The sequence below is a fragment of the Achroia grisella genome, unplaced genomic scaffold (assembly GCF_030625045.1).
Source record: "Achroia grisella isolate CSIRO2021 unplaced genomic scaffold, CSIRO_AGI_Agris_v1 utg598, whole genome shotgun sequence".
In the NCBI taxonomy this organism is placed as follows: Eukaryota; Metazoa; Arthropoda; class Insecta; order Lepidoptera; family Pyralidae; genus Achroia; species Achroia grisella.
This window is the reverse complement of record NW_026712958.1, coordinates 73503-91316: the sequence shown is the minus strand read 5'-3', so window position 1 is coordinate 91316 and position 17814 is coordinate 73503. Positions and strand designations below refer to the sequence as shown.

General features: G+C 38.6%; 1 protein-coding gene across 1 annotated transcript; it reads right to left on the bottom strand.

Moving 5' to 3' along the window:
- Nucleotides 1-167: 167 nt before the first annotated feature.
- LOC131848850 (uncharacterized) lies at nt 168-16123 on the bottom strand. Its single transcript, XM_059198798.1, has 9 exons — nt 15820-16123; nt 6075-6137; nt 5105-5271; nt 4803-4923; nt 4547-4668; nt 3359-3832; nt 2584-2755; nt 1165-1251; nt 168-687 (listed from the first exon to the last, which is right to left on the bottom strand). The coding sequence occupies exons 1-9, from the start codon at nt 15991-15993 to the stop codon at nt 595-597; spliced, it is 1473 nt and encodes a 490-aa protein (XP_059054781.1). The 5' UTR covers nt 15994-16123; the 3' UTR covers nt 168-594.
- Nucleotides 16124-17814: the final 1691 nt, after the last annotated feature.

Below are 17814 nucleotides of genomic sequence, written 5' to 3'. Positions count from 1 at the left end.
GATTGATAAAAGGTATTTTACATATATAAAATCAATACCTTTAACAATAAAAGTTAATTTTATTTGCCACCCTGGTACACCTATATTCAGCAAGAAGCAATTGATTGGAACCATAACTAAAAATGAATATCGAATCACAAATAGCTCGTAGGACAGATGGTCGTTGGGGCAGTAAAGTCCTCGAGTAGCGACCGCGGACCGGAAGACGCAGAGTGGGAAGGCCTCCAGCAAGATGGACCGACGATCTGGTCAAGATCGCTGGAAGGCATTGGATGCGAGCAGCGCAGGATCGTCGTGGAGATCTTTGGGCGAGGCATTTGTTCAGCAGTGGACGTCTTCCAGGCTGCGATGATGATGATAACTAAAAATGTACTGTCTAAAGCCTTTTGTATGGACTTATTTGAATATACAATATATATTTTGAAATGAAATTCATTATTCTCTCTCCCAATTTTTACATTTACATGCACAGTTCTTGTAAAACACACTCGCACTTATAACTCCGTACATGGAGCGACTTGTAAACTATAAAGTTTGTGCCGCGTGGTCACATGCGCCGTTAGCTAGTGTTGCCCACTAGTGGGGTTCGTGGGACTAGCTGGCCGAGTTGTTGTACTGCGGCCGGCCGGCCAGCTCCAGCAGATAGCGGTCCGGGTGTTCGATCCAGTCGGCGGCTGATAACTTCACCTGAAATATTCAAATCAAATCAACACACAGCCGACTACTAGGTCTATTACAGACTCTTATGATATGGAAAGTCTACCGTCAGTTCAGAGTGCTTTCGAGTCAAGAACTGACAAGAAACTCAGCTCTTATTCCTTACAAATGAGTACAGGATTACAGAAATATTCATTTTTAAATTATTTGATTGCATTTCACGACGTTGACGACCTCGGTGGTCTAGCGGTCTAGCACACTGCTTTACATCCGATGGTCGCGGGTTCGATTCCTCGCACGGCATGAGTATGGTTGTTTGTGTCGGTCTGGGTATTGTCTATGTATAATATGTATGTATTTACGAAAAAAAAAAATTATATATGTATTTGTATCAGTTATCTAGTACCCATAACACAAGTTTTAGCTAGCTTATCTTGGGTCTAGATGGCGCTGTGTGAATTGTCCTGAGAGATTATTTCAATGTTAGTAATAATTATTAATATATACCTGTCGTTGTCTCTCGGCCTCTCGAACTTGCCATTTCTTAATTTCGAGTTGCGTCTCCCGCGACGCCTGGTCACCGCAGCCCCACACCTGACGAGAAAGTAACTTGTTTAACAAATTGTATAATACAACACTACTAAATAAGTGTTGATGTGACATATGTGACGAGATTGACAATTGTGACGAACGTGACGTCACGGTGTATTGATACAGCGAGCAGATATAGTATCTAACATGTAGAGCACGTCTTAAAAAATAGGTAGTAGATGTGAGACGAGTGTGACGAGTGTGGTAGCATATAGTGACACGGTGTATTGAGACAGCGTGGAGCTATATTGTCTAACATGTAGGATACATCGTAAAGAATAGGTATGATAAGTGTGATGAGTGTGGTGTACAGATATAACCATCTCGATGAAAAGTGGCTTCTATTCTTAACATCATACAGGGTGAGCCAAGGCTACAGACGTATCGGTAGTATATTGCGGTATTTCTCGAGGCCTCTGACAGACCGAAGAGAAACATCAACGAGTTATGGTGAAACGAATTTCACTTATTCCACTCCGTTCCTGCAGAGTGGCGGTCGCATCTATTAGGATTTCTTCTCGATAAAAAATGTCATACAAAAAGGTGAAGGTCATACAAAATGATGAAGTATATGTCGAGAGTGGCGAGTGTGATGACTGTGGTGAGTTTGAAAAGTATGGTGCGTGTGAGTATGGTGAGTGTGAGGAGTATGGTGAGTGTGAGGGGTATGGCGAGTGTGAAGATATGGCGAATGTAAAGACTGGCGAGTGTGAGGAGTATGGCAAATGTAAAGAAAGGCGAATGTGACGAGTATGGTGAGTGGTGATTGTGAGGAGTGTGGTGAGTGTGAGGAGTGTGGTGAGTGAGGAGTGTGGTAAGTGTGAAGTGTGGTAAGCGGGAGGAGTGTGGTGAGTGTGAGGAGTGTGGTGAGTGTGAGGAGTGTGGAGAGTGTCAGGAGTGTGAGGAGTGTGGTGAGTGTGAGGAGTGTGGTGAGTGTGAGAAGTGTGGTAAGCGGGAGGAGTGTGGTGAGTGTGAGGAGTGTGGTGAGTGTGAGGGATGTGGTGAGTGTGAGGAGTGTGGTGAATGTGAGGAGTGTGGTGAGTGTGAGGAGTGTGGTGAGTGTGAGGAGTGTGGTGAGTGTGAGGAGTGTGGCTGTGTGATGATTGTTGCTGATGTGGTGAGTGGAGTGCGTACCTCGACGGCGTCCAGCGTGTAGGGCACGCCCTGGAAGGTGAGGGCGTCGAACCCGTCGCGTACGTACCTCGACGGCGTCCAGCGTGTAGGGCACGCCCTGGAAGGTGAGGGCGTCGAACCCGTCGCGTACGTACCTCGACGGCGTCCAGCGTGTAGGGCACGCCCTGGAAGGTGAGGGCGTCGAACCCGTCGCGTACGTACCTCGACGGCGTCCAGCGTGTAGGGCACGCCCTGGAAGGTGAGGGCGTCGAACCCGTCGTCGACCGCCAGCAGCGGGCGGCGCGGGTCGCTGCCGGCGCGCAGCCCCAGCGGGTACCCGCGGATGGACGTGTTCAGGTACACCATCCGGGGGCCGCGCTCCAGCACCGAGAACCTACGGCAACGACGTGTTTATTTACAGCTGTTCCTCTGTTAAAATGTTCTTTTAGGAGTGGTGACTGGCGGGGAGCAAACTTTAGTACCCGGATTTGTTAAATTGATAACATTGGTATCCGTTCGTGATTCTGGTGACGGGAATTACTCCCGTCACCATTTTTGGCAGTTAGCTTCTAATGAGGAATTGGAACAGAGTCAGTGAGATCATCAGTAAGAAAAACTTTAGGATCTTGAATTGACGATAGTTTTAATTTGAGAAAATAAGGTGGAGAAATCCTCGAAGGTTAAATGTTAATTTTCTAAAATTGTAATCTTGTGATGCTTAGTTGCCTTTACGCTCCGTCCGTCAAAATATAATTTATTTGGTTTTATTCTGCATGACATAAAACGTTTTAGACAAATAATAGCACATTGAAATATAATGATTACGGCGGACATGACATATTCAGCTGAGCCGAAATAATAGAATAAAGGCACGGCAATGAAGATATTCAATAGAGCAGATCGGATTTTACAGTTGCAATTTGAAGAGAGACAGTGAAACTATAGGTTAAGTCGCAACGCCTTAATCGTCTGAAATAAAAAAAAAAGAATCACGTACGTGGGAAACAGCTGCATGAGCGCGCAGTCCGGGCCGCCCCAGTAGCGGTGCGTCTCGCGCCACTCGGAGTCGACGGCGAGCACCGCGAGCAGGTCGCCGGCGGCGAGCAGCGCCAGCGAGGGCCCGCGGTAGGCGAGCGAGTGGTGCAGGAAGCGGTTGGCGCCGGCGCCGTGGTCGCGCGACCGGTACAGCGGCACCCAGTGCGACGGCAGCGCGCACACCAGCCGCGCCAGCCACGCCGCCGACGGCAGCGCCGCCGCCGGCGCGCGCAGCGGCCGCGAGTACAGCGGCGGCGCCGCGCCCGCCACCAGCCACGCCGCCGCCAGCGGCAGCAGCGCGCCCGCCGCCGCCCACGCCGCCCACGCCGCGCGCTCCAGCACCGGCGTCGCCAGCTCCAGCCCCGCGCCGCTGCCGCTCGACTCCACGCGCGCCTCCATGTCGCGGTGCCGCGTCGCCAGCAGGTGCACGCAGTACCTGCCCGCACACCACCACTACGGACCCTGCTTCCGTGATCATCGCACACGATCCGGACTGTGTTCCATTTTGGATATGGCGACGACTCGTGGCCGTTGTCGACTTACATAAAAATCTAGGCGGCTTTAGAGATGACGAACGAGGCAATCACCGAAGACCTCGCTCTTGCAAAGGCTTTACGTAACCCAAGCAAATTTTAAACGACCAGTAAAGACCTACCGCTCGGAGCTACCACTGTCTAGTCACAAGAATAAAATATCTAAAAAATTGATTCAGGAGAAACACAAATCCATTCTTCCAAAGGACAAATTCCTTAGTTAGAATAATCCTGATATACGCTAACATCCAGATATCACTCAAATCATAAAAGAGAACCACATAACCATACAGCATGCCGACATATTTGAATAAACTTCTTGACAAACTGAAAATAAACGTGTCCAATCTTCTATTTGCTACTCTTTTTTACGACTTAGAACAGCAAACGAGCTGATAACTTCTTTAAGAAATATTTATAAAATATCACCGAGAACTTAATCATCCAAAATGATAAAAATACTATAACAAATATGTAATTTATTCATAAATGCAATTAAACTTTAATAAAAACACCTATAAAACATGCAATTTCATTCATGTCCATAACTCCAATTATAATAAACGTAGCTATATTATTAAACTCACAAGATTACACAGATTAAAACCATATATTACCTGTGGACGGGGAATATAAGTCTGTGACAATGTTCCTCGAGCCAGCGCACCACGAAGCCCACGCTATGCGACTCTTTATTGTTGAAGCAGCCATTCACCACCGCCGCTAGAGTCTTGTGAATCTAACACAAGAAAAAAGTATTACGACCAACGTCTAACGTTGGACTCATTTGACAAACCATCCAGAAATTACACAGATTTAATACTTTTTGACTAAAAACTGTAAAAATCCTTGAGACTCTAAGAAGATACTAACCATAAGACAGGTTTGTGGTCCTTCAGGATAATGGTCCATAGACAATTTGTAGCTAATGTACAGGAGTTTCTGAAGGCCATCCGGTGTCACCATGTTATCGTCCGTTTCGGCACCGAACATTCTAGATAATAGAGAAGATTCATATTTAAACCTATCTTAGATATTTTTAAAAAAATTGTATTTTTGTACATTCAATCTTGACTTTTGTCATACTTATATAAGGAAAAAGTATAATATACTAGCGACCCGCCTCGGCTTCACACGGAAACAAAACAAATCTTTGAATTTCTCGGCTTACTTACCTGACGTATGTCTCGATGATGACCGCATCGTCGAGGAGGCCGAGTATCTTCTCGCACTGCTGCCGGAACGTGGACAGCGGGATGTGTTGGCTCTTGCACTTGCCTACCCGGTGCACATACTTGTAGAACTGTCGCGCCAGCTCCGGATACATTGGGAACAAGTATTTCTGCACGACAAGGTATAAAGGATACAAAAAAATCTAGGAGAAATAACACAGCGCCATCTAGTTCCAAATTATGCTAAGCTTATCCCATTCGATCAATCACCGGTTCAATTAAAATGGGGATCGAAATCACGACGACTTGAGATGAGGTTCTAAACCATAGCGGTGCCCACAGACTGAGGTCGTATTCGTCAGGGAGGAGATGGCCTTCAGCCGCTTGGTAAGTTCGCGTTTTGGTGTAGAGTGCCATCTGCACTCGCCCCCTATCCTGCGATGAAGCTGTAAAGGCCAATAGAGGCTAACGGCATTAGAATAATTCGAAAAAAAGTACTAAGGATCCTGACAGAAATACTTAAATACATTTTATTGGATATTGGAAGTCGTGCGGAGTCAATATTGAAAGATGGTGGACCGCCTCGAAACAATCATACTCATGGATACAATTATTTGCACCATGAGTATGATTTTTTTGATACAATTATATATTGCGAGGAATCGAACATGCGACCACCGGAAGTATAGTTGTGTGCTAAACCGCTAGATCACCGAAGCCGGTAATAACTGGGCTCAGGATTTATACGGACCAGGAGTAACTTGACATTGAGAGTTTCAAGGCGTTTCTGGGCCGAATCCCCACCAATATGCTAACTACCTTCATGAAGGAGGACTACTGCCCGAAGGGAGTGATGTATCGGCGCTATCGTAGCAGATTGCCGTCTTCAGTGCCGTGAAATCAGTCTAAAAGATATTTATAATATGGGCCTAGTAGCCTGAAGTAAATAATTAAATGTATATTGATTACTCACAATAAACGAATTCTCCGTGACCCCGTTGACGCCATCTTCTTTCTGTGACCGTTGTACCAGCAGCTGAAACAGTTGAAGAAAGTCTTTTAATTATATAGCTTACTCATTCACAGTCAGGTAAGTTGTGGTCACTTCAAATCCAATCAAAAATCTTTCATTCATGCAGGACATTTTAGCAGCTTCTGAACGTCAAAGTTTTGTATTAATATTTTTTACCCTACCGTCCACTTCAGTATACAGATTCAATTGAGAAGAACTATAGAAATAGTAATAATCTTTATTCAAATAAACTCATTACAAGCACTTTTGAATAGTCATACTTTGATTCTACCACTCATTCGGAATGCAGATTCATCACAAGAAGAATGAGCGAGAAACTTGTGTGTTGCTCTTTTGAATAGATTTTTTAACTGGCAAGAAACTCAACTGTTTTTTTTGTTAACAGCCAGTTTCTTCGCATTGACAGATTCGACTGAGAAGAACTGGCTAGAATTTCAACTGATTTTTTTAATAGCCAGTTTCTTCGCGTTATGTACTTATGTAGGTGTCTACATCTAGTAGTATACGTTAATTGTCACTGATGTTATTGGACGGCAAGTGGTACCTGCCGTCTAATACATGAAGAGCACGGACATCACGTTATCATGTGACAGCCGTGATAAAAACTCACAAAGTTGAGCACCCGGGCGAAGCCAGGACGAGCCACTAATCTATACATTCATTCATTCATTCATAATTTAAGAGCTGTGCTCTTGTCGGTGGAGCTCCCGCCACCTTCCACGATCTTCCATCAGTCCTTTTAGCTGTTGATACGACACGACTCCAACTTTTTCTTTAACCTGCTTGATATAGCTGTCTCGGTCTTCCCCTTCCTCTCTTTCCATCTATTTTTCCTTCTATAATGTTGTTAATTAGTTCGTCGTCTCGTATCAAGTGCCCCAACACTTTTCCCAACATTTTTTTTTTAATCTATACATATAAATAAAATTGGAATGTCTGTAATATTGAAATAACCGTTTTTTACTACATGCATATAAATATAAATACGGTACATAAACCAAAATAACATTTTTTACAAATTTTGTCTGTCTGTTTGTTCCGGCTAATCTCTGAAATGGCTGGACCGATTTTGACGGGACTTTTATTGGCAGGTAGCTAATGTGATAAGGAGTAACTGAGGCTACTTTTATATTAGAAAAATAAAGTTAAATTCCACGCAGACAAAGTCGCGGGTACAGCTAGTTATTAATAAACAAATTTTAAAATTTTTATCGCAAATTTTCTATGAATATTTATTACATTATAAAATTTATGATATATACACTGGTAATTTTCCGAGGCAACGATTTCTAACAATTGGTAGTCTCTTATCAAATTTATCTCGGATGCCATAAAGCGAATCCTTTGATGAAATACTACTAGAGTTTACTGTTCAAACAGACAGTGATAAAATCGCAAAAGTCGCAATATCTTAGTGATTTTACTATTAAAAGTGGTAAATTTGATGCCACATTTTTGCAAATACATGAGTAAATTACAGTCTAACACCTCCGATGATGAAAACACCTATAAAAAATATTTGCTATTAGCATTTAGCCCGCCTAGATTTATGTATGTATGTATGTATGTGTATTATTATTATTATTTTATTATATTTATTATATACGAAGGTATCCGCTGAAAACCAGCGTCATGGCACCCCGTCACGACATATGCTGAACGGAGACCTATTTGGTACTGTAATTATTAATATAAAAATGTACATTAAAATTTTAAAATTATTTTCAGTGTACCAAATAAACAATTTCCTTCTTTCTATTGTACAAAATCAATAAAGTTTTAAATAAATAAAAAAATAAGTAGACAATAATAATGAATCTATATACTGTAATTGCAATGATATAGAAGTACCCATGGCAACAAACGACTTTCCATGGCAATAGTTGTTCATTTGATCTAATGTTAGACACAGACACCCTATATACATAGCACCGTGTGTATATTTACACGAACCATTTGGAGCCACTTTTGACCCCCTCATAACTCAAAAACTCTTTCACACAAACCTGTCAAATTTGGTTCATATATTGAGACTTGCGAGATAAATATGTGTTCCAAATTTCATAAACATATCTCAAACGGTTATTTAGATATTAATATCCAAAAATCGTCATTTTTATCACTGATCAACTATAGATCAAAATTATAACACACTTCCAGATGACCTAGGAAGTTCAAATTTGGCATGCAGATAGGTAATTAGGTGAATATAAAGGAAAAAATCTGAAACTGGTAAATTGTTATCATTTTACTACAATTTTTCACTTTAATTGATTATATTTCAACTTATACTGGACGAATACTAAAATTCTATGAAAACGTCGATACCACCAATTGACATTGATCCGTTGATGACATTGATAGTTTTCATATACGAAATATACTGTAGCCTTCGCAAGTTCTAAACATGTTACTTGTCGGTTCCTTAGTTAGAACTTAGGCTACAGTATATTATCCTAAGTTATAAGATGAAATGATATTTTATATTGTTATAAATACATTTCAGGACAGACCATTGAACTTGGCACCCATTTAGATCTCATCTCTTTTGTCGTAGAAGTCAACAATCAAGGCATATATCATAATATTAAACTCGGCTATCATTTCACATTTATGTTTTTGATGGGATTATTATTACTGTTTACATAACGTTTGCTGTATGTATGTATGTGTGGATTATGACGCGCGTGATCCATCATTCGCTAATCTATACGTATCTACACAGTTAATGACCCGTGTCTGTTTGATTTAATGATAATACAAATATTTAAGCAGAAGATTACAAATTTATATACGACGCCCTCGCGGTCTAGCGGTTTAGCACACCTTACTTCCGAAGTCGCGGGTTCGATTCCTTGCACGGTGCAAACATTTGTATTCATGAGTACGATTGTTTGTATTGGTCTGGGTGTTTTCTATGTATATGTAATTTCCACAAAACATATATCTATGTATTTGTATCAGTTATCTAGTAACCATAACACAAGCTTTAGCTAGCTTAACTTGGGACTAGATGGCGCTGTGTGAACTGTCCTGAGATTATTATTATTATTAACACATTAAGTGTATAACTTTTATACCCGTGTGTTTTATCAACTTACACAACTCTATCTAGTCGCAAATGAGATATATTTTTTTTCGAAAATACATACTTATAGGAAACACCGAGACCGATACAAACATACCCATAAATACGATGTTCGTGCCATGCGAGAAATCGAACCCGCGACCGTCGGAAGTAAGGTTGTGTGCTAAACTGCTAGACTACCGAGGCCGTCAGTTGTTTTTAGTAGATGATATTGGGTGGTACACCCGCCGGCGCTAACGGTTTACGCTGGAGGGGCACCAGTGGAGGATAAGGTCAGATCAGTTAACCCATCGTGACAAATTTACCGGGAATTTAGCACGATGGGTTCCAAGGGGAGTTGGGGATGGTTTCCGTGGAGATCAACTTGATGGTACATTGCTAGCAATAGGATTAGGCCACATTACTAACAATCCACTTAAAACTCCTAAGCCGTCAAAGTCTGAAATAATTCTGAGTTAATTGTTATTAAAAATCACCTTGCAAGTGGGCGATGCAGACTTCCTCTTTTTAATTCTGCTAACTTGGATTCCCACGATGGAGAAACGTAGATTCTTCGTCGTCGGCAAAGCTGGTATCCATCTCTCAATTTTGGCTAGTTCCATCTCAATGTAGTTGTACGTGGCTTGTTTTTAGATATCCCTTTTTATCTCCAATAGAATAAAACGGTTTCTCAATTAGTGGTACGCGTACCCATCAAGTTGCATCAAGGAGATCGTGCGGCTATCATACATACACATACACTCACAAACTATATCACATTCATAATATTGGTGTTATTGCTACAGTAAGGGGTACGCAAAGTTTGATGTTTTTTTTGAAGTGACACGCAGCAATAATACGCAGAATAAAGATTTTTATCTATCTATCTATCAATAACTATTTGGGAACCTGTACTGCTGTATTTTTCCCCTTTTTTCGCTTACTTTTGCAAAGATCACATTTACGAGACTTGTGATTAGGAATCCTTTTGATAACAAAGTACCTATTTTTTGTCTTGCTCCTTCTCAGCTTACTTCAAATATCGCAACAAATTTTCGTACGATTTTTACATTAATCTAGACAATAACTTCCAGGTTTTTTTAAATTAACCTTCAACCAAACTACCTTCGGCATAAACACTGTGCTAAACCATTTTATATTACAATTTTAACACTTCACTAGTCCCGGCAAACGTTGTTTTGCCTTAAAATAAGAAATAAAAATTTAGGGGTGGACTACCCCTAACATTTAGGGGGATGAAAAATAGATGTTAGCCGATTCTCAGACCTACTCAATACGCTCACAAAATTTCATGAGAATCGGTCAAGCCGTTTCGGCGGAGTATGGGAACGAAAACTGTGACACGAGAATTTTATATATAAGATAATACATTAAATATGCACTTGAAATAAATTCAAGGCAATATTCACTTTATTACACAGTATAATATAAAGTCGCTGTCGCTGTCTGTCCGTCCCTATGTATGCTTAAATCTTTAAAACTACGCGACGGATTTTGAAGCGGTTTTTTTTAATAGATAGAGTGTTTCAAGGGGAAGGTGTAGTGTATAATACATGAACACCCGAGCGAAGCCGTGGCGAGTAGCTAGTTGCTGATAAAAATGGCGCGTAACTGTTATTCGTAACTGAAGTTAACATTGAACACTTATAGTATACGTAGAACACTAACAAGAGTATGAAACAGATTATAAAGTATTTAACCGACTGCGTATTAAATTATTGTATTAACGAGAGTGTAATTTTTTCTGAGATTACAAAACCAATGTCCGCACTTTTTTTTACTAAACAAGTTTCACTTTAGGTAGAGTAATCTAAACACAACTTTAACAACACAGATTCTGTTTAACCGACTGCGTATTATATTATGTATTAACGAGAGTGTAATTTTTTCTGAGGTTACAAAACCAATGTCCGCACTTTTTTTACTAAACAAGTTTCACTTTAGGTAGAGTTATATAAACACAATTTTATAAACACTAAATTCGTTTCAGCACACATTTATTATGGAATATATTACATTTATGATAGTTACGAAATATATATATACTTTTTTTTTCTTAAGTACTGATTGACTTTACAAATAGATCGATTGTGTTTGACCAGTAAATATCGAGTGAATGATAATGGTTGCAATGGTTGAATCGAATCAATATTATCTACGTTGATTTCTGATAAGATCCGTTCGTAAATATTATATAGGTCTAGGTAAGTAAACATACCGATATTGTAGACCGAGAGCTCGTAAAATTTGGGAACAACCTGTCTTTCTATACGGCAAGAATTTTATTTGCAAATTGTCATGAAATAGAAATAATCTTTATTCAAATAAACTTAATATAAGCACTTTTGAAAAGACCTACTTTTTTATTCTACCACTCATTTGGAACGCAGACTCATCACAAGAAGAACGAGCAAGAAACTTGTGTATTGCTCTGTTCAGGTTGTACCGAGAAGTAAATAAGTATATTTGATTCCTTAAAGCACTTTCGCAAAGACTCCCTGGAACCCAAACCGTAAATTGAGCATATGGCCTTTTTTTTCTGCACACACACTACGTTATCATCATCTGCTTCTTCCTTATCCCATTTATTTGTGGTCGGCGTAATATGTTTTTCGCTTCCATTCATCCCTGTTATTTACTTCCTTTCTTACCATATCATCTTTCACACAGTCCATCCATCTCTTTTTCGGCCTTCCTCTGCCCTTATAACCATCCACATTCATATGTAACACACACACTACGTTACTCATACAGTTTTTTTGTCATCTGTATTGCATTTTATTTTATCTATATATTTGTTGTGTATTGTATTTTGTTTGACTTCACTAATGTAATGTGTATATCTGTTTTTATTTTTGTTCTTATTATTAGAGTGCCTTGTGTGTATGTGTGACTGTAACGTGAATACAATTTTTATTTATCTATCTATCATATGTTAGGTGCTCGGCTGACTTTAATGAAATAATTTAACAATATCAAATATATTTATATTATTATACAAGCTCTCTTTTCATTATCGAAGACATTCTTAACGGTCGCCGGCAAGCAGACCGTTCACTTCCTCTCTAAACACTATAGAATAGAATAGATTAGAAAATCATTTATTCAAATAAACTTAATTTAAGCACTTTTGAATAGTCATAACAATTTGTTTTTTATCTACCACTCGTTCGGAAAGCTGTCTCATCACAAGAAGAACGAGCAAGAAACTTGTGTGTTGCTCTTTTAAATAATCCTTGTAAGTTTACATTTACAAGTCGAAACGTGTGAATACAAACTACCAACAAGCACTAATTTTTGGGTCAAATATAAATATGCAATAAGATTAAATCAGTCGTAGTGATAAGAGCAGACCAGTCCCTACAAGCAGCACTCGTTTCACGAGTATGACGGATGAGCCAGCCATCACTGCGCTCGACCATATTTTAGGGAGCCCAATGACCCGGCCCACCACGCCGCCACATGTCTGGACATTTTAGTGAGCATGACTGGTATGTAATATATATGGTAGTTACAGTATTCGCACGTTACATAAGGATGCATGCGGCAATCAATATAAAAGCCGCTACGCTATCATATATCAAGAAAGCAGTATGAAAATTAAAATTATAACGTTGTCCGCAAATAAACTTATTCTTGCTATATATTGCTATCATCTATAAATTCATCTATTTTATAATAGGCTTTTTTACATAACATTTGTTCAATATAAGATTTGAATTGCTTCTCTGTAAGATTTAGCGTAGACTCTGGCAGTTTATTATAGAATCTTACGCAATTACTATGTATTGCTACATACAAATCCGTTGCGTAGTGTAAAAGACTAGCGTACAGACAGCAGAAACGACTTCGTTTTATACTATATAAAGATTATCAGCATGAATCATGAATATAAAAATTTCAGAATTTAGCTTTACAGAAAGGTTATATATAAAAAGTTCACGAGCTCTTGGACTATTTGAAATGGGTAGGTACGTAGCGAGAATTTTTAATTACATTCGTCTAAAGTAATAAGCTGATTGATATGTTAAATCGCGCAGAATAAATGCTACAATGATATAATCTGGTCACAATGATCACTCTATTATCCCAAATTTAAATTTAAATGAATCTGTATTATTGTAAACATGTGTAACATTTATTTAAAAAGAATTTCTGAGTTTCTTGTCAGTTCTTCTCATCTCGAAATCATTCCGAACTGACGGTAGATTTGACATATCATAAGAGTCTGTAATAGACCTACATGAATAAAGATATTTTGAATTTGTAATTCGAATCTGTGGATACAGAGACAAAAAATCTTATATATAAAATTCTCGTGTCACAGTTTTCGTTCCCATACTCCTCCGAAACGGCTTGACCGATTCTCATGAAATTTTGTGAGCATATTGAGTAGGTCTGAGAATCGGCCAACATCTATTTTTCATCCCCCTAAATGTTAGGGGTAGTTCACCCCTAAATTTTTATTTTTTATTTTAAGGCAAAACAACGTTTGCCGGGACAGCTAGTATATATATATAAATGCATCTCCATTGCTGCTATCACAGTTGGTACAGCCAGAGGTTTCTATTGTCAACTATCGACGTCGTGGTAGCGATGGTTATCACCTCACCACTTTATCATGTGATGAGGCGTCGCTCCATAATTTATTGTTTATAGTAGAGTCTAGGTAGTGAGTATACAGGTGTAATAATTATACTATTACTCACTAAATGATTACTTGAATGACGCGCGTGCATGGCAATAGTTGTTCATGCACGGGATTTTCATTGAATGTTAGACATAGACACCTATATAAATATACAATGTAAAGAAACTACCGTTTAAAAAAATTTTTTATAATAATCTCAGGATAATTAACACAGCGCCATCTAGACCCAAGTTAAGCTAGCTAAAGCTTGTGTTATGGGTACTAGATAACTAAATACAAATACGTAGATTTTTTTATATTATATATATATATATAGAAAACACCCAGACCGATACAAACAATTATACACATGAATACAAATGTTTCTGTCGTGCGAGGAATCGAACCCGCGACCATCGGACGTAACGCGGTGTACGTATGTAACGTAACCACTTGCGAATTGGCAGAGATCGATCCATTCCCCTTCGAGAAACTGTCGTATTCCATCAGTATAAACAAAAAAATATTAAGGAAAAATGATCTGCAAATACAAGCGGCTTTGAAATTCCTTAACAGTTATATGGAAAAGTACAGCATACCAAAGTGGTGACCTTACATCATACCATATTGATTCACGAACACTGTCCATATTGTATAAATCATTATTCACCTTTAAAAAACTATACAAGAATTATCTATGTACTATTTAACCTATAAATCTTACGGCAAAGTAGTTGTATATATATGTTTAATGTTTATATTTATTCATGTTATTTTATTCTATTTTGTTCTTTCTACTATATGTATTGGTTTGTATTTATTAGTTGTAATTTTGTTTTAATTACTATCATTAATATTTTAAAAAGTGCTCTCTCTCTCTCTCTCCCTTTTATATATATATTTTTGGTGCCACTGAAAACCAGCTGTATGTTCACCTAGGACATACATTAAAGCTGAGTGGAGCCATTTCAGTGCATTTTTGGATGTAAAAAATGATTATTTTTAATTATGGTAAATTAAGTATAATTATATGTACATTTTATTTGCTCTTTTTTTTTCGTTTGTTGTTTATATTGTATTTTTTACATTGCACTGAATAAAATATTTTTCTTTCATTCTTTCTTTCGTTAAATCAAGACCAATTAATTAAATTATGGTTTCGTTTTTTCTTTTATAACACAGGGGTTATATGAGCATGCGGCTCACCTGATTATTACTGTCGCTGCCATTAATAATGTTTTCATAGAAAAACTTAAAATCCATAGCACTGACAATATTATCTGATTACACTAATAATTAGTGCGTAGCGATTTCTATGTTGATTATTGCATGCCTCTTACTTGTTATACTGTAATTATTTATATAAAAAAAAAACTATTAAAAAGAGCAACACACAAGTTTCTTGCTCATTCTTCTTGTGATGAATCTGCATTCCGAATGAGTGGTAGAATCAAAATATGACTATTCAAAAGTGCTTGTAATGAGTTTATTTGAATAAAGATTACTTCTATTTCTAGAATAGGACAGTAATAAGTACGATAATGTAATACATTACATTATACAGAACACATAAATATTTGAAATTAGAAGCTATTTGTAAAATCTATTAGACACTCAATGTGTCTAATAGATTTTACAAATAGCTTCTTCTTCAATCTTTTAGAAGAAAAAGTGTAATCCATCACATTTAAAATAAGTAATCATGTTGCTAAGTTTATATGTAACGTGCAACTGACTCAGATTGAGAATAAATTATATTTGCTGCTGTATATAATCCACCGAATAACTCCATCTAAATCTACTACAACTCAAATTTTCGACACAACATAATCTTGTTAATTAATACAAATATTAACGACCAAGGTTACGTTCAGGGTTGCTATATTTCCTTATGTTTGTTTTGATGTCAGCAATAGAGAAATAACGTTAAAATATGTATATATATCACGTTGTGCAGCGGTACTCACCTTGCCCAGATTTTCTACTGGAACCATAGACAGTAGTGGCTTCTCCTGCAGACCCTGGAGGTCACCGCCGGAGCCTGAGCGAGATGTGGAACCCCTTTGTGATCCTCCTCGCGGAGTACTCGATTCACTCCCATCCTGTACACCTGCCTTCTCGTGGCTTTGATGGCTTCCCATTATTCACAATTCAAATTCGATTTACGTAATTAATCACTAAATACTTAATATTATGAGATTTTACACATAACGTATGGTTATAAACGAATGTATTTTGTCTTTTCTTTTTCTACAGTAGTTCGACACGGCAAGAAACGTCAGTCAGTGTCAGTTCTGCAGTTCAAGCCTGTCAGTCAGACGATTTTTTTATTAATATGTTTTAAGGCTCTGGATATAAGTCATTTTTAGCCGAACTTAAAGTTTTACAATATAAATTACAAAAATTGAATGTCCAATGTCAAATAATCATAAATGTAGTAAACTGTGTTGCCAACCCATTATCATGATTTTGGAATAAATCGAAACGGTTTAATTTCACAAATTATATAGAGATACTTCGCATGTGTGGCGAATTAATTATAATCGCGCGGCAACACCGTTGCCTAGTTACGACAGAAGAATAAAATAACAGGCCTGTCAATTCGAGACCGAATCACTTTCTTGTACATACCTATATATTCATTGTAAATATTTCTATATTATAAATATGTACATAGCAACAATCTGGACTCATCATTTTACCTCCTTCTTTCCCGCTGCTGCTACAAGAACACTACATAAACACAAATAATAGCGGTAACAATAAAGACGCTAAATTGGTGACCCACGACGTTCCAGCACAGCAGCCACAGTAAAGCGTGAACCCACTCCAGTCCAGGTGCCATCTTTCCTTCATTCCTTATTCATACCGCCAACCAGACGTAATCCATTCAAGTTCATCACCGATGACCACACCGTCACTATTGACTGACCGTTCCTGTATATACCGTCGCAGTACCCACCGTCGCCTACAAAGGAACTACGACACGGGCCAGTACGACGCAGTCAATACACTACGAGTTGGACTTCGATTCCCGGATGGACAACATTTTCAGTTACTCATTGTGTAAATTTGTATATTTTTCTATTTGTAAATTTTGATTTATTTTTCGTCTCGCAATGATCAATTCGGCACATTCAACGTAACCACATCATCTGCCCCGGAGGTACCTAAATATTTTATTTTTTAATTACCTCCCTCCTGACCTGTACGGCATTACAGTTCACACAGGTTGAGATAACATGGCTGAGTCTATCACATTTAATTCATTATCAGTCATCTACCACCAAGCCATTAATCATGGGGGAAAAGAACAGTGATCAACCGGGATGCTGTGAGTCCTGCTCATCTCCTACATGAGCCCTCACTACGATCCACACTTTCACTTCTATTTCCTTCCATTTTATCTGGAATGGAACGGAACAGATGATCAGCCGGGATATTGTGAGTCCTGCTTATCTCCTACATAAGCCCTCACTACGGTCCACAGTGTCATCTTTTGTTCCTTCCACTTCATCTAGAAGAAGAACAGAATGAGGATAAGCCGGGATGCTTGAGTCCTGCTCATTACTTACATGAGCCCTCACTACCATCCACCCTTCCTCTATTCCTTTCACTTCTTCATCATTTATATTCATCTCAATTCGCCACCACTTCATATAATCAACCTGCCTCAACGCAAAACCATCGGTTACCAGGTCAGAACGGAGAGTTTTATTTGATGATATTTTAGATTAATAGTGTCTTTTCTTTTTCTTTCACCTTTTTCTCTCCGCGGGGGGGTGGTGTGGCGAATTAATTATAATCGCGCGGCAACACCGTTGCCTAGTTACGACAGAAGAATAAAATAACAGGCCTGTCAATTCGAGACCGAATCACTTTCTTGTACATACCTATATATTCATTGTAAATATTTCTATATTATAAATATGTACATAACAACAATCTGGACTCATCATTTT